Source organism: Panthera leo, chromosome C1, assembly GCF_018350215.1.
Source record: "Panthera leo isolate Ple1 chromosome C1, P.leo_Ple1_pat1.1, whole genome shotgun sequence".
NCBI lineage: Eukaryota > Metazoa > Chordata > Mammalia > Carnivora > Felidae > Panthera > Panthera leo.
Window position 1 is genome coordinate 80196759 of NC_056686.1, and position 27804 is coordinate 80224562.

The 27804-nt window shown below is 43.9% G+C and overlaps 3 protein-coding genes across 6 annotated transcripts in view; 1 reads left to right on the forward strand and 2 right to left on the reverse strand.

The window, feature by feature from the left end:
- SLC44A3 (solute carrier family 44 member 3) overlaps positions 1 to 10095 on the forward strand; it is a 108213-nt gene extending 98118 nt beyond the window's left edge. The window contains exon 16 of one of the 3 annotated variants that reach the window (XR_006206388.1): positions 10060 to 10095. The gene's annotated coding sequence lies outside the window, so the exon portion shown is untranslated. Of the gene's footprint in view, positions 1 to 1549; positions 2334 to 5985; positions 6077 to 10059 lie in introns of those variants that run through there. The other 2 variants (XR_006206387.1, XR_006206386.1) reach the window with 2 other exon arrangements.
- Positions 3 to 27804, reverse strand: CNN3 (calponin 3). Of its 2 annotated transcripts, none has more exons than XM_042952936.1 (7): positions 27502 to 27804; positions 6068 to 6189; positions 5803 to 5869; positions 4946 to 5083; positions 4454 to 4570; positions 2600 to 2746; positions 3 to 1111 (listed from the first exon to the last, which is right to left on the reverse strand). In XM_042952936.1, exons 1-7 carry the CDS (start codon positions 27556 to 27558, stop codon positions 770 to 772), a joined length of 990 nt encoding a protein of 329 aa, XP_042808870.1. In that variant the 5' UTR covers positions 27559 to 27804; the 3' UTR covers positions 3 to 769. The 2 variants fall into 2 exon arrangements, with proteins under 2 accessions (XP_042808870.1, XP_042808871.1); XM_042952937.1 differs by lacking the exon at positions 27502 to 27804 and adding an exon at positions 7164 to 7220.
- Positions 12857 to 13811, reverse strand: LOC122228078 (40S ribosomal protein S7-like). Its single transcript, XM_042952938.1, has one exon. The coding sequence runs from the start codon at positions 13781 to 13783 to the stop codon at positions 13151 to 13153; it is 633 nt and encodes a 210-aa protein (XP_042808872.1). The 5' UTR covers positions 13784 to 13811; the 3' UTR covers positions 12857 to 13150.

A 27804-nucleotide genomic window follows, 5' to 3' on the forward strand; every position in this document is an offset into this window, starting at 1 on the left:
TGAATGTTCAAAAAAAATATTTATTTATAAAAAATACAACGGGATAAGTTTATGCTGAGAAATGCAGCAATAAATACAGTTGAAGGAAACAGCAACTCTACATTGATACATTGGCACAAACAGGAAGAGCACACACACCACCCAGACCTAACTGTCTGCAGGCCGATTTTGTACACGCTCCTTTAGAAACACCACTCTGAAAAGATCTTGTCGGTTTAGGTAAGAGAATGAGTACACATATAATCACAAATGCACACGGATCAGGACTTTATTTAAAAGTTAGCAAACAATACTGTAGACATTGATATGTAAATTTCTAAAATGCTGCATCTTAAATTTAGTTGGCAAAGACCACATTTAGCTCTAAGCATGACTTTAGTCTTCCACATAGAAACCAGATAACTGTAAAAAAAAAAAAAAAAAAAAGCTTCCTATTGTTTGAAAATCCCAGTCTATTAAGTAGATTGTAAAAATGCATAGGTCTTTAATAAGAGAATTGGCTGTACAAGAGTACTCCCCTTTCACAGTATTCCTTTTTACTTCATATGTGAGTTATTGCTTCTGCTGTAGGATTTAACTGTTACAGCACTAAAAGGGAACTATTTAGGGAAGAGGCAGAAAAAGGAAAAGGGAATGTACGTAAGGCAATATTTCTTTTAGGTACAATAAGCATAATAGTGTTTTAGGAAGACAAGATAAAAATTACTCAAGGCTAGCTTGGTTCTCACTGAATAAAAACGGGCTAAATACTGAGCTCCTCTGTGTAAATCTAATAATCAATGCCTTGGTCGCCATATTGGTAATCTCTGGGGTAGTCATCTTGGTACTCTCCATGATATTCATCTGGGTATTCTGCCTGATAATCACTATCACTAATTTCAGACCCATTTGTTCCCGTTCCTTGGCTTCCATTGTGAATGACAGGTTCTGTGGGAGCGGCACAGTATTTCGGATCATATACTTGCCGCCCAAGCCCATACACACTCATTCCTTTCTGGGAAGCAACTTTGTTGGTTCCCATCTGTAGAGAAATCGTCGAGTTGTCCACCGGTTGTAATGTTAGCTTCTGATCGTAGATGTCTCTTCTGGTACCTGGTGCTAACATCCCCGCCTGGTATTAGAACATAGTATAAAAGTTAAAACAGCAGCTAAAATCTATTCTGCTGAACATTTTCTAAGTTATGAAATTCACATTGTGAACGCTAATGTAATAATAACTTCATTTCAGGGGTAAAGCTAGCTTACCAAATAGTCCTGATGATGAATCTTTCTCAAGTACCAATACTCACTGGCTTTCAAACCAGGTCAGCCCTTCAAACTGCTAGGTGGCTGAACATTTTCTAAGTTATGAAATTCACATTGTGAACGCTAATGTAATAATAACTTCATTTCAGGGGTAAAGCTAGCTTACCAAATAGTCCTGATGCTGAATCTTTCTCAAGTACCAATACTCACTGGCTTTCAAACCAGGTCAGCCCTTCCTTCAAACCCTTGCTCTGCTATAAAACTGCTAGGTGGCCTCTAAACAAGCTAATACTTTTGGTTTTAGGTTTCTCATATGCAAAATGGAGAAAATACCACCTACTTTGGATTTAGGAGAGGACTCAACATAAGCAATGTAAAAAGCACAGCGTAATGTGGGCACCCTGGAGAGTTACATGTGAGTACCTATTATGACCACATACACTCTCCAGGCCATCCATTTCAGAAGCTCATCACACATTCAGCAGAACTTATGCCGGGCAGTCCTTAAGGCCTGAAGTCTCAAAGAGCCAGCCACAAGTACAGTAACTCATTTCTCCATTTATGCCAAGCAGACAGTTCCAGGTTTAACTGGTAAAAAAGCAAACTTGAATGGCACCTATACGAGACAATGCCACATGTGGCAGGACATCTCAACTTTAGGTCACAAGGAGAAAGCTTTTTCAAACCCTATCCCCCACTCCTGTTGGATGTGAGCCCTGCCTGCTCTCCAGTGGTTATGGGAACCTCCCTATGAGGGGCTGATCTATTTTTAACAAGGAAATACTTCCATCTTGCATGGTGTTAGAATGCTGGCATTCTCACCATGCTATAGCCTCACCTAACTCCTCCTTAGAACACCAGATCATTTTACCTACCAAGTTTCAGAGGCATTAGAAGGAGCAATTTACTTGGATCTGGAGCAAGAAATAAACTTGCTATAATAAACGTATCTCTTTTCTTCTGGTTAGACGGAAAGACCAGCTGTTCTGACTGCCAACACACCATACTTGTGTTCCTACAGAAAGGTCCTCTGATTCTTTTGCTTTCTCAGCAAAACCAACTTTCCTGAAGGAATATACTTTATACCATACAAAAAATACGTCCTTTGAACTTAGTAAGTTAAGTGTGGGATGCCTGGGTGGCTCGGTTAAGCATCCAACTTCAGCTTGGGTCAGGATCTCACTGTTCCTGACTTCAAGCCCCACATCAGGCTTCCTGCTGTCAGCACAGAGCCCTATGTCCCCCCCTCTTGCTCCCTCTCTAAAAATTAAACATTAAAAAAAGAGTAAGTTAAGTGCTAATTTAAATGATCCTTCTCTACTCTTTGCTCCAAGTATAAAAAGGCACTGCTTACCTGGCTGGCTCCTTTGTTGGTGCCCATCTGCAGACTAATTGTGGTCTGGTCAAAAGGTTTGTCAGTTTGCATTTTGGGATCATAAAGATGCCTCCTGGTCCCATAGGCCGTCATACCTGCCTGGCTGGCACACTTGTTGGTTCCCATCTTTGAAGTTAAAATTAGCAATGATTACCACAGGTCACCACCATATACAACAAGCAAAACTTTGTGTTCTACTAAAAAGACAGAGGGGCACAATTGACAAGTCCCTTTTTGTGCTGAGGCTAGCTAGATACAAAATCTCCATGCTTTCACAACTTTCAAGGTGCTCACTTTATTTTAATTTTTTTAACGTTTTTTTAATTTATTTTTTTTGACACAGAGAGAGATGGAGCATGAACGGGGGAGGGTCAGAGAGAGAGGGAGACACAGAATCCGAAGCAGGCTCCAGGCTCTGAGCCATCAGCCCAGAGCCCGACGCGGGGCTTGAACTCACGGACCGTGAGATCGTGACCTGAGCTGAAGTCAGACGCTTAACCGACTGAGCCACCCAGGCGCCCCCCCAAGGTGCTCACTTTAAAAAGAAAAATTTCAAACAAGGTTTTAGAGGGCAGAATTATGAATAATTACCCCTGCTCCTCTTCTCCCTACTGTCTATACAGCACAGATAACCAAATTAAGAGGTACCGCATTAGCCACTTAAAGGGACAGAGGCACTCTGACTAGGCAGCATGCTTTTCTACTCCAGGGGTTTGTATAAAAAGTGACAGCAAATGCCAGGTGTCTTCTCTGGCAGCTCAACAAGGGCTTCTTTCAAGTCTCATTGAGATCACCAGCATCTTCATGGGAAAAGGACCACATTTTATTCCTCCAACTCTCATGTCACCAGAGAGAAAGAGTGAGGAATGTGAACTCAACCAAATTCAGAGGAACAAGAATTCTTTTCTCCACTGAGAATATGGCTTTAAGGCCAACTGATATACCCAGTTCTATTAGCTGGGGACACATTTCTGATGGGTCTTTTTCCTTAAAAAGGAAGGGAGGGAAAAAAAATCATTACAATCCTACCACCCAGATATTAGCTGTAAACCTTTGTGTGTGTGTCCTTCTAGGCTTTATCTTCTCTGTGTATATATTTATCAATACACATGCATGTAAATAAACATACATTCAAAAATAGGCATGTGCATCTTTAAAGTAAAATCGTGATCCCACTGACCATTGTATTTTGTAACCTGATTTGTTTTCCTTCATCTTTGAATTCTTGTGTATCATTTTTACCTTACTCTGGTTCCTTCTGTGCGGTTATAATTTAACCAACTGACTACTGTTTGGAATTTCAGGTTTCCAGTTTCTTACCAGATACGATTTTGTAGTGTACAAAAATAAATCCACCTCACATGATGCAGTGGCCGCGAGGACACACTTCTCAGTGGTGGTTTCGTGACATTCTCCAGGGGAACGATGTGAAGGGGAAAAAAATACCTGCACTAAGTACTTCCAGTAGTGCTTGGCTGCTGTATTGTGCAAATAAATGACTTCGGCATTGAGGTTTTATAAAATTGCCTCATTTGGTCAGTATCATTTAGGAATTTATAAAACCCGTTTTCTTAAAAAAATAAAGACAATGTAATTAGGGAGGAAAAGTCATTTCCTAGAGAAACAATTGTCAAGTCTGATGGCATGCCTGAGGTTTCTTCTGAAACCATCATCAACGTCTCAGGGGCTTTAAATGGACATAAATTATATAAACCACATATCCATCCCCAAAACCTACATTAGCATGGATCTCATCCATTCCTTACTTATGAGAGACACACTTTACATGGTGAGAACTGACAATACCGAATCAAGCAGTAACACGTTGCTTACCTGCAAACCAATTACACTCTGGCCAGCTTTTAATTTTCCTTCATCAAAACGTCTTGTTTGTTTTTCTGCATACTTAACTCCGATGTCAATGGTTGTATGGAATCCTTTTGTTTTAGCCTAGACAGAAATTTGCACACTAACTAAAAAGGAACGCTGAAGTGGAGATTCTGCCAATAGTTTTTCACAGAAGGAACAACAAAGAAACGATACTGTCCGTAGATGAAGGCTTCACTAGGTAATACTCAAACTGAGGGGTTGAAAAACATATTTAAGGCCAGTCAGTAATACCTGTGGCTCTGAAATGTTAAGTGTTCTGATTAAGCTCTCTTATATGAGGCAGCTGATGTCAGCAGCCTTTCCATAAAGCTAATAATTATGGAGGAGACAGAGGCTGCTCCGCGCCTAGCCAGAACTCCCATGGGAAAGAAAAGACATAATTCATCACCAACATGGTGGGGCTTTTAAAAGCAGCCATTAAAGACATATACGTACCAGACCTGCCAGAGCCACCAGTGTAGTCTGAACCTGGGTCATGTTTCCATTCTCAAAAAGATCATTCGCTTCAAATATGTCATGTGGCTTCATGCCATAAGCTTGAATAGCCTTAATAAAGTTGCCAATATTCTCCAACTATAAAGGAAAAGAGCCATATAACTTTGGGAGCTCAACACTGACATTCACATTATCTAAACATTATAAGCCTTCGTGACTACCGTAAGATGCCAGGCAGAAAGTTACTTGGCAAGGAGTCTTGACCAGATACATACCAAGCACAGCTCTGTCTGGAAACGGAAAGAGTAAATAAAGAGTATTTTACAGTAGGTCACATAATGGTCTTTTTATTTTTACGTAGTCATTTTTTTTTCAGTTCTTTGAAGGCAAGATCTTCCTTAGATAGTTTTAAGAATTCTGTGATTCTGTCTGAGCTATCCAGGGCTAAAATTCTGTCAAAAGGTACAGGATTACTCATCTTAATAATTTATTATCTCGAAATATATAGTCAAAATATCCAATTTTATGTAACCACACCCATTTGTGAACTAAGACTGCCTAATATGGTGTTCTACAATCAACCATTAGTTGTTAAATTCCTTGCTTTTTCCCTCATTTATCATTATGGTCTAGATTGTATTTCTCTGTATAAGCTGTGTCAAATCCTCTCCAAGAGTTGACAGACTAAATACAACTTCTAAGCTAAGGATCTAATCACAGAACTAATTCTAAGTAATTATGGAAGCAGAGTAAAAAATAAAATATAGCCATGTGCATTAATTTCTGCTAAAATGTCTACTTTAATCAAATCTTTGCTGCATAAAGAATAACCAGAGGTTGCAGGTTCAGCTGTTTACCTGAGGCCAGTTTAACGAGGACTCGTTAACCTTCTTCACTGAGCCCGGCTGTAGCTTGTTTATGAGTCTGAAAAGTAAAGTACAGGTGACATTTATTGTTCATACAAAAACAAGGACTGGAATGTAAAGTTGGCTCCTTTAACATCAGTAAGAAAGCATTAAAAACATTTCTGAAATGTTAAGGCTTGACACCCTGGATTGGGAAGGAGGACAGCACAGAAGCCTTGTGGAAAGGACCAGAAGAACAGAAATGGCCAAAACTTACTCGCAGAGGATTATGCCATCTTTTAAGCCCAGCTGAAAGTTGGTGCCAATGCTCATGCCTGTCACCTCTTCTATCCAGTTTCGGAGATCTTCTTCTGCCTGATGATCATACTTGGAAGCGATCTGAAATACAAGTTAACCAACTTTGGAAGAATTTTCATTAAAGCATCAAAAACTGCTGACTTCAGCTTGCTCTACTTTTCTTATCCATTAAGACCACAACCGTGACATGCAGTAAATTACACTCATTGGAATTCACTGGCAAACCTAACCAACTATTATAGCTTCAGTAACTAATAAAAAACTTTGGTTAAGGCAGTTCTTGGAGAAAATTTGAACAGTACAGGGAGAGAAGCTGGGATTGAGAAGGAGAAACTATGGATCAAAACAAGACAGATTTCCACTCATGACACACAGGAAGTGACAAGAGTTTATAGCATATTACAGTATGGCAGTCGTCATATTAAATTTCAAAGATTAAGTCATTAAACACCACATTCCCAAAAAAGAGAATGGCAGGATTCTGACACATGCACCTATTTTACACAGTGTCTTAACCTGCCAACGCATCTCGGCCAATAGTTTTGCTGCTCGCAGGGTTCTGGTGTTTCTACGCCTCTATTCAGCCAAATGCACACCGTGTGCATGTGCACACGCATGCACGCACTCCTTGGTACTGACCGTTGTACTGTAAGTACAACTTACACTAAGAAGCTCTGTTTATGTAGTCTATAGCCTATAAACTCACAGCAGTCACTTCTAGACCCTTAGTGTACCTAGCACACTACCTGACTTCCAAACATTTAATACAACTAAAAGAAAAATTCCTTACTTAACAGAATTCTATGATAAAGGCAATTTACAAACATAGATCCTATACTATTATACACGCTAAAACCTACTACACACAGATTTTCAAAGATCTCTTCATAATAAGACCAGAAACCTCAATTTAAAAAAAAATAAAATTTACACAAAATATTATTAAAAACCAGTTCTCAAGCTATTCCTTGTCCTAGGAATATTAGAGAGGTCGGTCAACCAATTAAGAAGAACACAGCTGGAAAGAAGAGATTATGTGTCATTTTTCTTCTCACACAGGTGAAATGCCAGCAACACGCAGATCATGCCCAGGGGGATGGAGAGATGATGAGCTTGTAACTGACTGTTGCAGCATCTATGGAAACGGAAATGAACACAGAAACATTTGCTTCCATAAAACATGATTAGGTTTCATTACCGAAATAAATAGTCTGAGGACATTTTTGTTGTGGAGAGGGCCCTCAAGTTCTAGTTCCACAGGGAACCCTCTCCCGAACCCTCACCATCAAGCGGCCGGGCAGGGTTTCTGATTCACCGTCTTCACTGCGGAGGGCAGAATCATTGGATTCCACTCATTACTGTATCATTTAGAGAGAAGCAGTCCTTGATCTGCATTTTCCTCCCAAGTTAGAGAAGTGGCTCTATACCTCCCATAGGCTAATGGAGGATTTATTTGAGCTGTAGATTTACTTAGCCAGAATTCTAAATGCAAATTCAATGAGTTTACATTTTCATGTTAAAATAACTAATGCTGTGCAAGGTGTCCTGGATCAAATTTTGGCCTGGAGGTTAGTTTATAAAAGACAGGTCAGGCACAATATAAAGCTAGTACACAATGTGTGTTCACTGCCTGCCCTCTGGTACTTCCATCCCCCCCCCCAAAAAAACGCCACATTTATTTGGATTTCCTGCCAGTGTGGGTTACTGGATGTGGGAACAGGAAAGAAGGAGGCAGTGATGATGGAAGGTGTTGCCAACGGGACACATTCACCTCTGGTGAGCAGGAAGGAGGCATTACTCCTATTACACCTCAGATACGTATTCTTACATAATGAATGTATCTCCCCCAACATAGGGGACATATCTATTTAGATAAATGGCACCTTTAGAAAATGCAATAAATAATTTGATAGAAAAAAATTTAAGATTTTCACACTAGATTTTGGTTCTAGGTGACTAGGAAAAAAAGCTAGAAATGTGGGCGGGGTGGGGTGTGTGTGGTATGGCTGGAAAGGGACCAACAAAGAAGAAAAGGAAAAACCAGCACTCTGTAAGTGTTAGCTGTGGAAAACAATCTCCCAGTTGAATTTTTTTTCAAAAGCAAAACACTCAACGAGGAGTTGCATTTCAGTGAATCTAAAGACAAACATGGTAGGCTAGGGTGGGAGGGGTGCGGTCAGGGCTCTGAGCTGGCTCCACGCATCTTGCTATGGGCCCTAGTTCATAGTCAATCCATCTAGCTTCTGATCCATTTCCTGTCTACACAAAAAGAAGGCTGAATCCAATGAGCGCACTAGGTCTCTTTCCATTCTAAACTGTCTACACAGTTTGGCCAACCAGCAAAAATTAGAAGGAAATTCGTTCTCTTAATTTTTCCAAACGTAAAAATGTAAGTAACGCTGGAGGGGCTGGGGGTGTTTTGGAGGGGGGGATGGGCCCCAATGAGTCAAATTTTTATTCAACAACAAAAAAACCCATAAAAGCATATTTATGTTTCCTTTATGCAAATGTGTCTGACAGATTCAATGCCATGCCCCAAACCACAAAGTGATTACAGATCTAACTTGAAATATCCTAGCAGAAAAGCCAGAGAGAAATTCATCTTCCCTGTGGACTGTTCTCATCAAGGGAGTGAGGAGAGAAAAATCAAGGACTAGAATTAGCTGGAATTAGTCAGGGTTCAAACCCTGACTCCACCACTGACTAGTTGCAAGCTGGAGCTCTGGACGGCCGACTCCGTCTCCAGACTTAATATAATAACGCATGCACGAAAAAAATTCATAAGCACATCCAGGCAAAGCTCAAGACCCCAAGTGCTAATCTAAAGATGAAAAGTAGGAATGCGTCCCCATCCTGTAACTGTTGCTCCTGGCCTAGGATTTTACTTTAAGTAAAGGAGCAGCAAGGATTTTTCTACTCAAATACCACTTTTTTAAATAAGTGAGCTTTCTGCAGACAGCCCAGCTAAATAGAATTAAAAATTTCAGAATATGTACTTGTGAGTTTAAAAAGAAAAAAAAAAAAATTCCTATGAAATCATCCAGGAAAAAAAAAAATCTATTTCAAATTTTCTTTTAGCTCCCGGCCTGCAGCACTGTTCCACAGGACACAGAAATTGGAAGTGCTTCCTTTAAAAGTGTATCAGAACACAACCCAAGCAAATATGGTTATATTCTTTAATTACAGAGGATATTTTTTTAACTGTTTTATATACACAACTTGTAAAATCAAGGGACTGAGAACAATTAAAAATAAAAAGTAAGGTCTGGCCAATAACACTTATTCACTATTTCTATCTAAAAAAGCTTTAATTTCTGAACATCAGGCAGAAAATGCTGACAAGAAAACTAGCTTAAAAGATTACTTAATCTCACTTCATTAATACATCATGGAAATGTCACTCTGATTTGTTTAAAAATGACTCTTCTGGGGGGCCTGGGGAGCTCAGTCGGTTGAGCGCCTAACTCTTGATTCTGGCTCAGGTCATGATCCCAGGGTCATGGGATTGAGCCTCGTGTTGGGCTTCACGCTGAGTGTGGAGCCTGCTGGAGATTGATATTCTCTCTCTCTCTCTCTCTCTCTCTCTGCCCCTCTCCCCTCTCTCTGAAATAATAAAAATAAAATAATAATTTAAAAAAATCACTCTCCTGGGGCGCCTGGGTGGCGCAGTCGGTTAAGCGTCCGACTTCAGCCAGGTCACGATCTGGCGGTCCGTGAGTTCGAGCCCCGCGTCGGGCTCTGCGCTGATGGCTCGGAGCCTGGAGCCTGTTTCCGATTCTGTGTCTCCCTCTCTCTCTGCCCCTCCCCCGTTTATGCTCTGTCTCTCTCTGTCCCAAAAATAAATAAAAAACGTTGAAAAAAAAATTAAAAAAAAAATCACTCTCCTGAGTTATTTATAAACATCATTTTATTTACTCTTCTACAAGATTTATTTGATTTGATCTTCCCAAGCCACTTTCACAGACCTTCTGCCTGGGTCCCTCAAGTGCACAGCAGCGTTTCCCAGAGCCCTGCCTCCTGACCCCTCTCCCGGGGAGGTGCACGTCCGGACAACTTTGGTACCATCACTGGAGAACCCCCGCTGCAGGATCCTAACTAAAGCTCACCAACATCCCCCTTGCCAAACACAATCAAAGTTGAAGAAAATGAAGACAGAAAAGCCTCTGGGGCATCTGGGCTGGAGGTGAAGAGAAACCTCCTGCCAGTCATCCTCCTGGATGACTGCCAGTCCTGCTGCCACGCCCCTGCCAGTCCTGCTGCCACGCCCCTGGTATCTTCGGTTGCCCGCCCCCGCTTCCTCTTGTGCTGGGGCTGCCGCTCAGGCCCAGGTGGCTTCAGCCTTCTGCCCTTCCCTGGGCTTGCTCCTCAGAGCTAACAGCAACCAGTGTGGAGTCACCCTCTGGTTTAAGGGCAGCTCAATCCTTTCTAGCTGTATGACCTTTCTTCTGGATCTCTAAAATAACACTTGTTTAAAAAAAGAATAATAATAAATAAACAGTACAGAAGCATGCAGAGTGTGCATCTTCAATGGGGTAACACGGCCCCGCAAAGGGACGACAGTGGGTTCTTGTGGTGGGAGTGAAAACAACCGTAGACCTTACGGTAATCTGTGACCCTCCCCAACAAACTCTATCCCTTTGTACTAAATCTGGTGGGAGTCAAGAGGTAATTAGGAAAAACATCTAAAAACTTTCTTTGGGGAAGCAGTGATGGAAAAAACTTGAGGAGCATGGAGACAGTAAAAATGCACAGGTTTCTCTTCACCTCCCTCCCCTCCCCCTGCCAAATCCTCCTCCCTTCCCAGAGGTGAGCACCTGCCTGTCTGCCACTTCTGCCACGTGCACACATACATTCGGGCAAATCAAGTATAAAATAACACTACATCTCCCTTCACAAGCACAAGCCCCAAGGGCCGACGCCTCAACAGTAAAGGGAGACACTAGATCAGACGAAAGCCTGCTCATTGCCAATAGCCAAGCCCTCCCAGCCAAGGAGGTCTGAGAAGTTCCCCGACAAAATCCCTAAAAGGGGATTCGGAGCAACAAGGGAAACAGAGCTTCAAAACCATCTCAACAAGTGACCCCAAAGTGCACTGTTTTATGCACTGTTTTATGGTGCTTCTCAGTGTAAGCAGGGAGCATTCAGCCAAAGTGCAGTTTAGTAAAAAGCTGGGGGTGCACCCGTGTGAGGGGCAGTGATTATATATATAACAAGAACTGTCGGATGGCCCCGCTTACACCCAGGGATGTTCTAGAATCTTCGAAAGAATGAAGATGTGTCTTTCCCATGCACTCCTCACAATATATTCTTCTCACGGTGCTTGGTAAAACCTGGAGGCGGGCAATTCCAGATCACTAGGTTCCGTGTCTCACACCACCAAGGTAACCCAGCATTACCCCAAACCCTCTAATTCAATGCAGCGTCCCTCTGTTTCAAGAGTTCCTGTGCATCATGGATTCTTCCTCCAACGTCCTTCTCCATTACTCCTTCCTTCCATCCATTATTCAAGTGGCTACTACATACCAGTTAGGTTCAAAGGCAAAGTCTCCGCCTGAAAAGCTTAATTCTAGTAGAAAGAGACAAATACCTATTAAATACAGTGTTAACACCCTTCCAAAAAAATTGTAATCAGAAAGGGGGATATTTAAAATAAAGAAAAGATGCCTGGCTGGCATATGCCTGAAGCATATGACTCTTAATCTCGGAGTTGTGGTTTCGAGCTCCATGTCGTGTGTAGAGGTTACTTAAAAATAAAACCTTAAAATCAAGAACAGAACCCCCTGGGACTACCAAATAGATTTCCACCTAAAATACCATGATGCCTCTTCCCTTCTTTATCACCTGCTATATAAAAATATATTTCTTTCTTTTTATCTATCTATCTATCTAGATATCTAGATATCTAGATATCCTTCATGCCCAGTGCAGACCCCAACACGGGGCTTGAGCTCATGACCCTGAGATCAAGACCTGAGCTGAGCTAACAGTCTAATGCTTAATCCAATGAGCCACAGGCACCCCTAGCATCTGCCATTCTTGATACCTCATGAAGACAATGAAGAGGCTTTAACATTTTTTTTACCTACCTTAACCTTCCCCACCCTTGGCAAATTTTTAAAGTATTCACATTGTGGATACAACAAGCTAAAGATCACATGTCTTGAAATCAAACTTTTAAAACTTCCTAAAACTGTGTTCCCAATTCTAGTGCGACCTAAGTAAATGACTTAACCCTGGTGAGGGAGGTCATCTTCCTCCCAGGACCATTGTGAGAATGAAGCCTGCTCCACAGGTAAAGAAGGGCCCATCTCAATGCCTGACACATCAGAGTTAATGCTCTCCCTTTTTATCGGCTTGAGCACAGAAATTACAAACTATTAACCGAACCCCACTACAAACTGTTCGCTTTATTGTCTATGATTCAAAAAGTTCCACTGGGACTCATCTGGGATACTGCCCTTTGCCACTCATCAGCATGCCCACTCCTGCATGTCTTTGCATCCCCAATTCTCGTTCTTTTTCAGATTATTGATGAAAAGGATAAAGTAACTACTTTTTGAAAAACAGATTTATATCTTTAAAAAAAATTTTTTTAATGTTTATTTTTGAGAGAGACAGAGCATAAGTAGGGGAGGGGCAGAGAGAGAGGGAGACACAAAATCCGAAACTGGCTCCAGGCTCTGAGCTGTCAGCACAGAGCCTGGTGCGGGGCTTGAACTCACAAACTGCGAGACCATGACCTGAGCTGAAGTTGGCTGCTCAACTGACCGAGCCATCCAGGCGCCCTAAAACAGATTTATATCTTAAGGGTGATAGAGGTGGGAATTCTAGAGAAAAAAATCACTTTTACGTTTGGGGTAAGAAGGTCAAGGTAGATTGCATGCCTTCCTCAAGGTCACTATAGAATCTGAGACTCCTTCCATGGTCTGAACTGTGCTAAAGATCTGATGGCAAATGAGTATATTCCAGGGCTATGGAAAACCAGATCTGCCTCAGGTAAACAAGAGGGACACCTAACAGCATTTTTTTAAATCATATTTGTTTACGACAGAAACTCTGGGAACTCAAAGTGAACATCCTTGCCAGTGAGCTTCCGATAGATGCCAGAGAAAGTTTCAACCCTGTGCTCCCCATTGTTCTGCTGTGCTTTAGCCAAATGAACCTTTATAACCTGGCTGCCATCCAGTTTCACGTGGATTCTCTTGCCCACAATTTTGCTTGGGAAAACCAAGTCCTCCAGGATCACGTTGTGCACGCCTGTCAAAGTGCAGCTCCTGGGACACTTTTGCTTATTTTCTGTATGGCTTTTTTGAGTTGGCCGAGGCAGAATTCTCCTCTGAGCAATAAAGACAATATGCTTCCCACTGAACTTTCTCTCCAATTCACAGACGAGCCGGACTTGGATTTTCTGGAAAGATTTCAGTTGAGGAACGCGAATAAAGATGATAATAGCTTTTGGACCACCACCAACTCCAATTTCCTTGGCTGCTGTTATATTCAGCTCCTTTAGCTGGGCTTTGAGGTCCGAGTTCATCCCCAGCTTGAGGAGAGCCTGGTATATGCCGGACATGAAGTTGTCCAGCTTCTTGTCATTGGGCCTCATGATCTTCATGCTCAAACTGAACATGGCCTTCTCCTTGGTGAGAGCGCTGGCCCAGGAAGAGCCTAAATGCATTGTAAAGTTGGGCCCTTTTCTCAGAGGTACAGCTGGACCTTCAGATCAACATGTCAGCATACGGCACCAGCACAATTTTTTCTCTCCGAATACGTATAGTCAGATAAATGCAAAGATATTATGGCTCAATGTACCAATACTATGAAACTGACAAAGTTTTTAAAATGTCCTAAGAGGAGTTAGTCCAATGCATAAAGCAAACCGCATAACTAATAAATAAGAAAATGCAGAAAAAACAGAATGTCAACTTTGCCTTCTCTAACTAGAAAAAGACCTTCAGTTTAGAATATACAATTTAGAATATACATAGTTAAAAGTTGGACTTTGAAATTTCAATCTAAACAAGGTGGGAGTGAGCACAGAGGCTGGATTCCCAGAAGAATCCAGACTCAGAAAGAACGATGAGCAAAGATGCATGGATTAAACAGCTCACTGATGTGAGATGCCCTGGCAAACAAAAGAACAGGAACCTGCATGAGGGCCCGCTGCTTCCTGACCCCCACCCAAAAGGCAAGGACCTCTCTACTATAGGCTGAAAAGCCTGGCTGTCATGCTAGAGTGGACTCCTGGAGAGAGAGTGTGCAGGTACCTGGGCAGAGGTGGGTAGAGAAAGTCATCCATTACCAGGAGCCACCATACCTATGCAAGACACATCTAACATGCCTGTACTCTCCTTGGGGACAAGACAGGCTTTAGTCATCTTGCACCCCTAGAGCCCATGCCTAGCGCAAAGTAGGTATTCAACAAATGATTTTTCATCCATTGGTAGTAGTACCCAACTAGAGAAATGCCACAGATTTAAAGATCTATCTTGTTTCGGAAAGACATCTGCATTTGAATACTGCTGGTTTTTACAGGCGCCACATCTCCTTGATCTACCAATCTAGTAATCTTAGATGGACCACTAGGGACATATTTGTTTTACTTTCTCATAAAAGTCCCTATGTCCATGGCACTCCTTAGGTCCAGTTTAGTAACTCTAGAAGTAGGGCCTGGTCAGAAGCAACAACCATGCCCGCTGTGCTGATCTACGTCAAGGAAGGAGGGGCTTCCAGTGATATGTACCTTGAGGCTTAGATTTAGATCTGTTCTCTTCTGTCTTGGTAACAAATTAACAATTGGCAATCTGGAAACTATTGGACATACTTATCAAACGGATAGAAAATTAAATTAGGAATAGCTCAAAAGAAACACAGTTCAGATTCAGAACATCCTAGCTTAATAAATTATTCCAGGTATATGTAAAATCCTGCACCAAAGTTCTAGAACTAACTCGTCATGCATACTCAATAAGCTAAACAACTCTGTCTAAAAAAAGCTAACACTCTCTCGGTGTGCACAGGTATACAATTCTTTATAAAATACTATTGCCTGTGTTATTTGCTTGATAACAACAGCTCTATGAGGTAGCCAAGGAAAGGATTACTTAAATAAAACAGGTGTGAGAGGAGCATGTAAACTAGAAAACCTTATGCAATTATCATCGCCCTTACTTTATAAAGAGGGAAAACCAACTTGCCAAGCAAGGATTGGAATCCTTTGACATGGAGGTGCCTCAACTACCTTATTACAGTGATCAAAACAGAATGACTCAGTGCTTTGTAGTCAAACAAAGGAGTTAGTTAATAATCCCACTGGACTTTGGTAGGTTAAACCATATCTGTGGCATTACCGTGATGAATTCTGAGTGCTGCAGCCTAGAAGGGGACACTGACAAATGGGCAACAGTTTCTAGAAGGGGCAAACTGAATGGGGACAAGATCAGAAAAATCATACACAGCCTATAATGAGAGACTGTTTGCCAGGAATGGCTATATATAACCTAGAAGGGACTTTGGGGGCAGGAGAAGAAACAGGCTGGTACCATCTGAATAATTAGATGAAAGTCCTATAGAAGAGGAAGTCAATCTGTTCTGAATGCCACACTGCAGGCAGACCCAAGACAAGTGTGTGGCAATTCTAAGGAGACATACAATCAGCATGTAAGGATGGAGAGCACGTGAGTGCCAGCGAGCGAAGCACAGGGGGAAGGAGACCCCCAAGAAAACCTGCTGGAGAACATTCTCTTGCTTCGGAAGGAGGCTGGCTGGGTCTTGAATTTGATGTTGCTGTAGAAATCCTGCTGAAAGGGGACTGTCACAGAAGCCCCTCAGGTAAAAGAGATGAAAACAGAGATGCTCTTGAACACTCTGCTTCCTTCACCTCACCTCTAGGATATTTGAGGGTCCGCCTCACTCATCGCTCATCAGACTTGCAGCCATCTGCCATTTTTACTGCCATCTACCTCTTCAGGTACTGGTGTCCTCACTAGGCACCTAGGTGCCTCCTGAATAACTTGTGAGTCAGCCACAGGGTCGGCACTGAAACGTTGTCCTTGGTTTCTCTCATTACAAGGGGCATCAAGGCAGGAAGTCTTCCTTCCATAGCTTTAGAACGTTTACTCACTCCTCATCGACTATACAGCAAGTCTGCTTAGTAGGACGGGCCTTGTGACCTGAGGAGGCATGAAATCCACCTCCAAAGCCCTGAGTGTACATTGTATTTACACAGAACTCATCTCTACCAACCTGGGAAATGCTCCCTGCTCCCAGATCGCTGACCACATTCATCGAAGTGCTCCCAGCTGTCCACCCCAAAAGTGAGTCAAACACACACTGCCCCCTTACTCTGAGCTACTGTTGGGCCATGGGCAGAAAGAAGGCCAAGGAGGAGCAAGACCCCAGCCTTCTGGTCAGCCCTCAGTACATCAGGAGCTCCTGCTGGGGGCCCAGTTCTAGGTCTCAGATCTTGAATGCCTTTTCTAACCACAGCGGAGTCTGTCCCTTTGAGAGGCCTGGCCTTACACAACCGGTGAAGAACAGAGTTGAAATACCTCATTTTAGACACAGGCTAGATGCTGCTAGTGAGGTTTCACAGGAGTCTTAAGGATATATTAACTGTGCAAGATACCAGGGCCTTTTTCTTCGCAGTGAAAATTAGATATGAAATTTCCATTAAAAAAGCAGGATGGGATTTCACATTTCCTCTTTTTAAAAAATTGTATGACCTACATCATGAAATAGCATATGAAGATATAGGATACCCAACTTGTTGAGACACTAAGTAAAAAGGTTTTTGGTTTGATTTGCTTTAATGGGGAGTGTGAAAAAAGATGAAGTCAAAAATAAGGTTCAAACACCTTCATGACACCAAGTCCTACACAACTGCCACCAAAGACGGGACAGATGCAAACTATGGCTCAGGCTTCTTATACACTGCAACAAAGAAGGAAAAAGTTACAAGACTGACAGAGTTCCTTAAAAAAATACGTTTCCACATGGCTCCCTTTTCCAGTCCTGAAGCCCAAGGAGACCCTGTGATGAGGTCACACGGCGCCCTCCACATCTCAACAATAAAGCCAACTGCACATTTTACCCAACCTAATGCTATCTGAGAGCAGGGAACAAGGGAAAATAAGTTCCTCTGGAAGCTCTGGATCCCCCATCAGCGTGCTGTGCAAAAGTATCTTGGAGAAAAAAAAAAAAGCAAGCCTCTTGGAGACTATGTAATAAAGGCTTGCTATAGACATCCAGGCACAAAAACAAAATAAACCCAACTTTGCATCCCTTCCAGATGAAGGGCCCAGGGAATGAGGACAGAGAGCAGTACACAGGCTGCAAAGGGGCCTCAGCAGGACTCAGCAGAGAGCGGCAGCTGAATCAACAGTATATTCCACAGGCAGGCGTCAGCCTGGCCGGTCCCCTCCCACTGCTGCTGCCTGCACCATCAGACCCCAGTGGCTCCAGGAAAACAAGGCCAGGAGCAAAGGAACACCCTGATTTCGCATGAGGAGGGGAACACAACGGTGGTAAGGAGGAGGAGAGGTCTCACCCACCTCAGTTGTTTCCCGGTCCTCTTTCTTGCTCCTTCCCAGCTTTTCACAGTGAACCTTCTTCCTTCTATTGCTTTGGTCCCACTCAAAGTGCACACCAAGGCCTTCCCCTTATTTGGTCCATCAGTGGGCACACACCACCCCCTATGTTGTCTGAAAAAGTGCCTTTTCCCCCCTTTTTTGAATGCAGTTGACACACAGTGTTACGTAGTTTCAGGTATACAGCACAGTGATCCTATTTCTCTATACGTTATGCTATGCTCATCACGACAAGCACTCATCACTTTTTTTTTTTTGTTAAGTATTATCTCCATCCAATGAGGGGCTCAAACTAACAACCTCGAGATCAGTCTCCTGCTCTACTGACTAAGCCACCCAGGTGTCCCAATCTTTGATTAAACCTGCTGCCGGCTACAAACACGGTCCTGTTTTCTCTTTCATTTCATGACAAACCTCTCCATTTCCTCACTTAGTACTTCTTCCTAACATCTCTGGAAATTTCCTCTATGGAAGACCATCTCTCAGAAGGTCACCAGTGACCCCTCAGTAGCCAACTCCAGTGGCCTGTTTCTGCAGCACTCCGGAAAGCCCCTCCAATCCCCCTCCCTGTGGCCGCTTGTTAAAGAACTTCATCCTAGAGCTTCCCTCTCCGGTCTGCCTTCTCCTCTTCACCTTGAAAGATGCAAGTTCTCCTTGAGTTCTGGCTTCTGATTAAAAGTTAACAGCATGGGCTCTGGCAACTAAATGCTCTGGTTGAAATCCCAGCTCTACTGTGCTGGGACCTCCTCACCTGTAGACCAGAGATCATTAATAGCACTTAACATCGGAGAGTTGTTGGGAAGAATCAAGGATTTAATTCACGTTAATCATGAAGAAGTCAATAAATGTCAAACCTTACCCTTCTATGTGTGCTTTGCTGGCCACTCCTGTAGAGATACCATCAAGATTTCCTCCTTCAAACTCAGAACATCATCCGGAACAATCACTTGACACTATTTGATAGCCATTTGGATAAGAAATCATCTTGATGCTGCCTAGACTTTCTATTTTAAAAACTACGTATCATCAAATAATTTGTAAAAGAGAGGCCCCCACCTCACTCTGCTGCCAACTCACACCTGAGTGGTGGGGTGACTGAGACAGTAGGCGTCAACAGATGTCAGTGACCCGTGACTTTGTAATAATGAACTAAAACAAGTGACTTGAATTTTGACAAGCCTGCTCTGATATCGTTTTGGTTTACCACCAAGAGGAGAACCACCTTCTCTTTCCTACCTTTGGTGGGAAGGATAAACTAATTTTTTTTAGAGAGTCATCTGGTACTACCTATAACACTTTTATGTATTAGGTCAACAGTTATGCGCTTTTCTACACAAGTACTTTTTAAGGAAATATCCACCAGAAGGGAGGTAATGAATAAATAACCAGAATCTCTACAAAAGACTACAATTCAGTTCTAAAATGGTCGAATGATATTCAAAGTTGCACCAGTGGTTGGGTGGGGGGTAAGGGATACAGGATACTTTCACTACTTCACTATCTGCACTCTTCACAACAAATATTTCAGTCACAAAATCAGAACAGAAAAAGAGAAGAGGTTCTCATAGGCAAGGAAGATGGCGCCCCAAGGTAGATGCACTGTGTCCATACAGAGATCACTTGTCCAAAAGTCATGGGCTCAGGTCTGGCCCCAAACCCTACGTCTTTTCCTCCACTAATGTTCTCCCACCCCCACCCCCCTGAACCAGCCCGACAGGAAGTGTCTATGCTGCACACTGAGCCTTTGGCAGAGGGCTGTGCTGCCAGCCAGCCAGAGGAGGGTTAGGCAGCAGGCTGGGCCTCTGCGGCTTCACATGAAGTCCTTTCCACTCCCGGAGGAGGAGAGGGCATCCAGAAGCAACCTCTACCACCATCACCGCATCAGACTGATGCACCATGAACATGCTACAGAGTTCGAGAAAATGTTGATTCAAACCAGCCCATGGGGAATCAGCAGTCTCAAAGGGCGTTGCCAGCGTGGTTCAAAAGTTCATAAGAAGATATTTGGCAGAGATGTCTCAGACCAGAAACACTTTAACTCCTCCACGGGCCCCTATAAAAAGGAACCTCCTACAACAGGCATGTTTTAGAAGGTGCTGTAAGACGGAATGCAGGAAAGGGTGTCAACAGAGCAGTCATGGAAAAGAGGAAAAGAAGAAAATTTAAAAATCAAGCCCAGAGGGGAAGAAAATTCAAAACGAAAGCCTGGCTGGCAAAGCACATGCCTGTGTGTATGTGTGGCCGAGATGAGGTGGGGCTGAGGGATTTCTACAACATACAGGTCTCTCAAGAAAGGTAAGGAAAAAGCAGAGACAAATGCCTCCCAGTCTTCAGAGCAGAGAATGGGCCCATTCAGGGGGAGGGATGCAGCCATACGTGAACTCTCGTGAACTCTCGAGAATGGCCCCAGAGTTCCGGCTTAGCTGCGAAGGCCAAGGACCCTGACAAGCTCACAATATGACGTTTAACCTAAGTATGATTTCTGTACTCGATCAGAACTATGATTGCTGTTGCTATTTTTGCATTCAAAGTAGAATCACATGTTTGAATTATGAGAGACTTACTACACATGGTATTGATTATTTTCTCTCCAATTTCCTCCCATGTGAAACAAAAGGAGGGAGGGAAAACTGCGATCATGAAGCACACACTCTCTCTCCCATTTGTGGAGCCTTGTGTAGCACGAAGCAGGCTGAGAGGCGGGGGATAATGAAGAAAGATCAATGTCCAAACACTTGGGAAGGGGAGAGAAACAACGAAGTCCTGGCCAGCCCTGTCTAGCCACTCCACAGCCAGGATCCCCTGGAAACGTGTCAGCGAGGAGAGGAAAATGGCCATAAATGCTTAGGTTACGTCTCACCCGAAAGAGTCCTTCCACGCCCAAAGATCTCTTTTCCCTGCACTTCTGCCTCCAATCCCCTGGCCTGCCCACTGCAGGCCACTGATGGCACTCATACCCTGAAGCTTCCTGTTGGCAGAAGGAAGATGCTGAAGAAGTTCCCTCCCTTCCTTATGGGGGAAAACTAATACTACATCTTCTGGGCCCATGGACTTCCTTCACACAGGTCTATACGAAGTCTTCCTAAGACCATCTGACACAGAAGGCCTCCAGTGCAACCAAGATTTAAACACAAAGGGGTAGGGGCAGGCTCAGGCGGTGGAGCATGTGACTCTTAATCTCCAGGTTGTGAGTTGAAGCCCACGCTGGGTGGAGAGATTACTTAAAAAATAAAATCTTGGGGCGCCTGGGTGGCTCAGTGGGTTAAGCGTCCAACTTCGGCTCAGGTCATGATCTCAGTCCGTGAGTCCGAGCCCCGCGTCGGGCTCCGTGCTGACAGCTCGGAGCCTGGAGCCTGTTTCGGATTCTGTGTCTCCCTCTCTCTCTGACCCTCCCCTGTTCATGCTCTGTCTCTCTCTGTCTCAAAAATAAATCAAAAAATAAATAAATAAATAAATAAATAAATAAATAAATAAATAAAATCTTAAAAATAAATGAATAAACACAAAGAGGTAAATATGTTCATCAGTGCACTATGGAGGAATATGAGCCCTATCTGAAAGCAAGAAATGAAAGAGGCATCTTATCTTCTTTAACAGAAATCTATCTCTTAAGAAGAAAAAGCCAAATAATAACATGGCCAGAAAGCAAAGCCTCAAGCTCTCCGAGAAGCACCTGGCTCTGGGGGCAATGTGGACACAATGAGAACAGGCTTCGAACCCCAGCATTTCACAGAGGGAGCACAGGCTACCAGGGGAAGGAGTCTTGGATAAGGACTCTAGGGGCAGATCATATTCTAGACACAGAAGTGAAATCCAGAGGTATTGTTTGGCATTGTGGTCCCCTATCTGCCAGAAGCCTCATTCAGATACAAACAGATTCCTGAATGAATGTCCAAGTCTTGGAGATAATCTCAATATCTAGAAAACAAGAGAAGCTCAGTAGAACACAGGACTGAATGTAACCAGCAGAGAACCAGCCAGCAACGTGGAACAATGGCTAACACTTACATGATGTGTGCCTGTAGTTCCAGGCATGATTCTAAACACTTTACAAGGGCTGTCTATTTTACTTCTCCCAACAACCCTATGAAGGCAGGTATTTCCATATCCTTATTTTGCAGATGAAACACAGGTTACTTGCCCAGAGTCGCAGATTCAGGGGCAGAAACAAGATTCAAACGCAGTCTCCATAGTCCACGGTCTTAGGCACGAGAATCTACTTTCTCACTGACAAGAACCAGGTATCTTCAAGTTCACAAGGATTCCCACGGTCGTATGTTTTTATAAAGTCTGCCAGGTATTTTTGTATTTCTGGGAATGATTGACATGTTCTGCCCTCCCACACTGCATATGCTTCAGGCCCCACAACCAGGATCTACTCTGGGCTCAAGAAATCCTTAACAAAAACCTGAGCACAAGGATGTGTGAATAACAGCTAACAGCCCAGTATGGCCAGGAATTTAGGGTTAGGAAGAACCAACACACACAGAATATATGCTGTAGGAGGCTAATGCCTAGAATAAAATGAAACTTGCCAAAAAACTCTAAGGACGAGCCCTCTCCCACCACCTAGTCATACTGAGAGAGTAAGTTAAGCATTTTCTCATTCTGCTGGGTGTAATGGTATAATTGGCTACAAAAACCAAAGCCATCCAATTGTGCTTCATTTTCTTCTTTTTTTAATGTCACAGATAATAATGATCGGTTCATAAAACACTTTTAGGTGAAAATACTCACTAACCCCCACGATCCGAACCTGGAAGGGAAACGGTACAGGGGGAAGGATGCACCTCTGGTTGATGGCAGTACTTGCGACATCTTCCTCATCAAGCTTTTTTTTTTTTTTTTTTTTTTTTAAACGTAAACTCTACACCCAACATGGGGCTCCAACTCACAACCCTGAGATCAGTCAAGAGTCACATGTTCTACCACCAACTGAGCCAGCCAGGCACCCCATCAAGCTTATTTCTGAAATCTAAAGGAGTGGATAGAGACAGACAAATAGTACAATTTCCACAAAGGAAAGAGTGTAAAAAGCTGTGAGTCACAGCACAGTGAACTTGATAATGATCTTCATTAAAATTCCAGAGTAAATATGTCTCAGCATTTTAGAGAAGAAAGCATGGTACCCCTTCTCAATTTAGCAAATGTATTTTCTTAAACTGTTTTGGTCAAGAGAGGGGGAGAAAAAAAGAGGGCAGGTAAACCACAATGGCATCTCCCACCCAGGAGGCCAGATCCGCTGAGTGACCACTTTGCAGGTGGTCTTTGGGAGATGCAGGTATCCCACAGAGCCTTACAGAGGGGCCTTCTACCGTTCCTCCCTAATCTGGGAGTCTAAGAAAGAGCCTCAGCAAAAGCACAGGAATTATCTTGCTAATAAGTTTTCCAGTGTAACATTAATAAAACAAACTGAAGAAAAGCAATCTGTGAAAATCACCTTGTCCTTCCAAATTATCACATTGCACTACAGAATTCTATTGCGAAGAATAATAGGGTTAACTTCCAATTTTTAAAGATGGTAAAATCTACTCCTGATGGATAGGTTCATTAAATCAACAAATACTTATTAAGCATCAACTATATCCCAAGTTGTATTCTGAAATACAGATCTTGACGTAGCTCATCAATGAATAAGACTGGAACCCCTATGGCTGGTAGAAAGAGACCGTAAAGAAAAGCTTTGAATTAAAAGCCTATGTCTGGGGACGCCTGGCTGGCTCAGTCAATAGAGCATGCGACTCTTGATCTCAGGGTTGTGAGTTCAATCCCCACGTTGGTTGTGGAAAAACAACAACAAACTAAAGCTAGACCCAGCTACATTTTTACCATGATTCCGGTGCTGTACCAGGCAGACCACCTTAGGGTGCAATCTGCGGCTGGAGTCCACAATCACCTGGGGTTAATGTGATCAGGAACACTCTTAGAGCAACTGCTTGTTCAAAGGCAGGCTGGCTGCCAGGCCTCGCGGGACATTTGGTCCTATTTGTTACTATATGATTGTTTAACTTACTCTTCAGTGATTTACAATTTTAGTAGTAAGTCTTCCAACATGATTTTTAACTGTTGAGGGCTACCACTGTTGCAACCAAGAAGATTCCGCAAGAAGCTATTTTGCTCAAACCATACATTCCAGGTGAGAAAACTGTGAGAACGCTCATTCCAGTTCCCATTCTTCTTAATATTTCAGAGAGACGACACCCCTCAAAGATACGGAGGTAATTTCAGCTCCACCCACTCCCTCCACAACTGATTTCCTCCACCTTCCCTGGGACCTATAAGCTCCCCACAGCATTTGCCGTGAGCCCAGGGAGGGTATGCTTCCCTGCATCCTCAACTTTACAAGGAGGTCTACTGGCTCCAACATCTTGTTCAGAGCCAAGCGTCAGGAAATGCTGTGCTTTCCTTGAGGACCCGTCATGTTTTCTCACAGCTTAAAAGGCACAAAACTGTTTTCCTTTTCATTTTGGTCCCCAAAATGCAGTGGGGGGGTCTGGCTCAACCTTACTCCGTTCTTTCTTCCTTTCTATTTCTTTCTTTCTGTTTCTTTCTTTTCAGGACCTTACTACTTTATGAGTGTTTCCATATCCCACAGAATTATCTACACCAGCTTCCGTGTTATCTGTATTATCCCTGACCCTACTATTCTATTAAGATCTTTGCAGATTGCAAGTTATTGACCCTTTGTTGTTTAAAGATGCAGTTCACAGTCCATGCTGAAAGATTCTACTTTTTTAGGCTGTTTTCAAACTTTTGCCATTAAAAAAAAAAAAAAAAGTAAGTCTGATATGTTTTGCCATGTATTATCTATCATCTTGTCAAATAAATATCTTAAGTTTACAGATTTTTCCCCTGCACTTTTACTAACTAAAAGTACTTAAGATCAAAGATTTCCTCAATTCATTGACGAACTGCTTTCACAGCTGGAATATAAAAAGACCAAAGGCTTATTTAATAGAAATGGAATACTTACAGAGTCAGTGACAAGTCTAAGAAATAGAATATCGATACTAATTTTCAATTACTAAGAACTAATAGCTACAACATAGTCATCAAGTACGTACTACAAGCAGACACATCTCACCGTAGTGTTTAGGGGTGGTAATTATTATTTCCCCCATTTTACTGATTAGGAAACTGGGACAGAGATATACCCATGAACTTGCCCAACATCATACAAGGCAGAGTGACAGAGGGAGGACTAGAACCCATGTCTGCTTGAATCCAAGGTCTGTTCCACACTGCTTCCTGAGGACGTTTATATTTTTTCCACTTTGTTAAATGAAGTTTTAAGAGGGGGGAAAAACACACCTTACATTTAAGCAACATATCAGTTATGCAATACATAAAGAAAACAGAGGAAGAAATCAAAAAGTGTCCAAACCAAGCAGTGTCAAAGTTCATGTTCCATATACCCACTCCTCTGTTGGCACTGTGTCCACAGCTGAAATGCAGTATCTCATACAAAAGCCTTACCAAACATGGATATTTGATTTCCAAGCCCAGAGCAGATGAAAACAGCACTGGATGAGTAATTACAATGTCAAGAAGTGACAGGTGGACAGCAAAAGTGGGGAGGGTGGGCAGACAACAGTGACTGGTAGTAGAATATCCCTAACTACTTCACTAAGATATCACTTGGAGAGTTTACATTCTTAGAATATTCCAACTCTCTTCTGTGATCTTGAGCAAATCACACCCTTTCTGAGCTTTGGCATCCTGACCTATAAATGATGTTGGATAGCCCCAGCAATCCCTCCCACCTCGAGGGGCTGCTGTGCTGTTAAGATCAAAAGACTTCCTATGAAAGGGTACTGTATGAAGGGCCCATATAAATGAATGGGGTAGTTAAAATATGCCTTTTGTGCTTAAAGGAATAAACCCGCAGTTATAGAAACTCGAAGCTATAACTTTCCAAAGGCTCTGAAAACTGAGGTTTTACTGTTTTTAAAAATGTACAATTATAGTGATCTAGCCAGTGTGTGCAATTCCTTCAGTCTGCTCAATAAAAAGGAGGAAAAGGGCAGAAGCTGCTTCATTAGTCAGCAAAAAGAAATTAATACGGATATGAACATCCAAGAAAAATAAGTCACTTGAAGGACTGCCAAAGTTATCAGGACCTCATTTACAATGCAAAAGGTAGAGACTCAACCGTTCAACCGTCCCCAGCCAAGAATCACAAGGGCGAATTAAAATTAATGTGTACACGCCAGGCCAGGGTATCACATCCAACAGTTTGGACTTGCGGATTCCTCTGAAAGGATTCCTAAAGCTCCATTTGTAAACCCTGGAAAGAACCGAACAATCAGGCACAAACCATTTCTCTGTCCTCTAAAAAAAATGTTCAGGAAACTATTTTCGAATAAGGGCAAGGCACTAGACAAAGTAAAGAACCCAAACGTTCCAATGTTGGATTCGTAGGTTAAAATCAACTCTTTGCCTCAAAGACTGTTCAGAATTTATTAACTGAATCAGGATGCGCAGGCTGTAACGGGGGGGAGAAGAGCTATAACTCTCCCTTGGGGTTTGACAACGGTGCGCTTCATTGCCTCCATATAATTCACTCCACACCGCGTGCACCCTCAACACTGGGATGCTGCAGCTTTGACAATGCCAGCGTATTCTACCAGCGGTCGGACGGTGCGGTGGCAATCCTGACATGCTTCGGCTCCCGGGAGGTTAATGGGAATTAAACCACAGCAGCCCTCCTTTGTGGCGCTTTGGCCAGAACAGCAGAAAGGAGACAATGAGCGTTCTGTGCGCAGTTCCGCGCCGATTGGCTGCTCTCTCCCCCCAGAAACCCCTGATGTCATGGGCTTGGAATGCAGGGAGGGAGGGAGGAAGGAAGGAGAGGATTTGGGGAGGGGGGACGCCTCTCATCTCTTTCCCAGACCAAAAGTCCCAAAGATAAGCCCAATGCATTCCTAATGCTAGGCAGTGGCAAAGCTGAGAGTTTCCAAACGCAAATCACTCCACACTACAACCCGCCTCGGCAAACATACCCTAAACAAAAGCAACCCACGAAAATATCCTTGATACCGTTGAAGTCTAATGTACTACAAACTTCGGTTTTACAAAAAATCTCAACTCTACAGCAGATTTCGCTTCCAAAGCGGCGCACTCAGGCTTTGTCTCCGTTTTCCGCAGCAGCAGCAGTTAATTTGCCTCAAGGCACCGCAATTCGGAAACTGTGAAGCGTCCGGGGGTCCCTGGGGTCGGTGGACCTCTCAACGGCCCCCCTCCCCGGGAAGAGGCAAGGAACAATGGGGGGCCCAGTTTGGCCACGTAACCGCCTGACTCGGCTTGTGGCTGAATTCGGCCGGGGGGTTGGGGTGAGGGAAGACGCACGGTCCGGCAGCAGCCCAGGCCCGGGCGGACGGCGGGGGCTGCTTGCCGGGTCCCCAGCCGCGCCGATGGGCCCCACCTAAGGGCGAATGACCAGGCAGGAGCGCCCCCTTCCCGGAGGGGCGCGTCCTGCAGCCACGGACCGGCTCCGGTAGCTGCAGGCCGGCGCTGCGGGATTCCAGGAGCCCGGGAACCCACCGCCCGCCGCCAGTCCTGGCCCGCGGCGCTGAACAAAGCCAGGAGAGCGCGCCTGGGAGACCGGCGCTTCGAGCCCGGGGCCAGGACTGAGACGCGCGGCCACTCTCGCGCCGCCCCGACATCGCCTCCCCGCGTAGCCGGACAGCCACCGCGCGCAGAGGAGAAGAGCGGCCCAGCGCCGCCGCAGTCCCAGGGACCCTCGGGCGGCATCTAGCCTCCCACCCCTCGCCCTGGGCGTGGCCGCCCCACCAGAGCCCGGGCGTACCTTGTTCTTGACCTCGGCAGAGAGCCCGTAGGAAGGGCCCTTGTTGAAGTGGGTCATGGTGGTTCGGGAGGCGGGAAGAGGCTGCGCTCGGGTCTGGGGGTTTCTAGTACTCGTCTTCCCCGCTCCTGGCCCCGAGGAGTGGCCGCAGCGCGAGATGCTCGGAGCTCGCTCCCCTGGGCGGCGCAGGAGACGCCCAGACGCGGCGGCGGAGCGCGGGCGGTGCCTCAGCGGCTCGGTCCGACTGGGTCCCGCAGAGCCTCCCGCTCCGCTCCCGAGTCCCCCACGAACTGCCCCCGCCTCCTG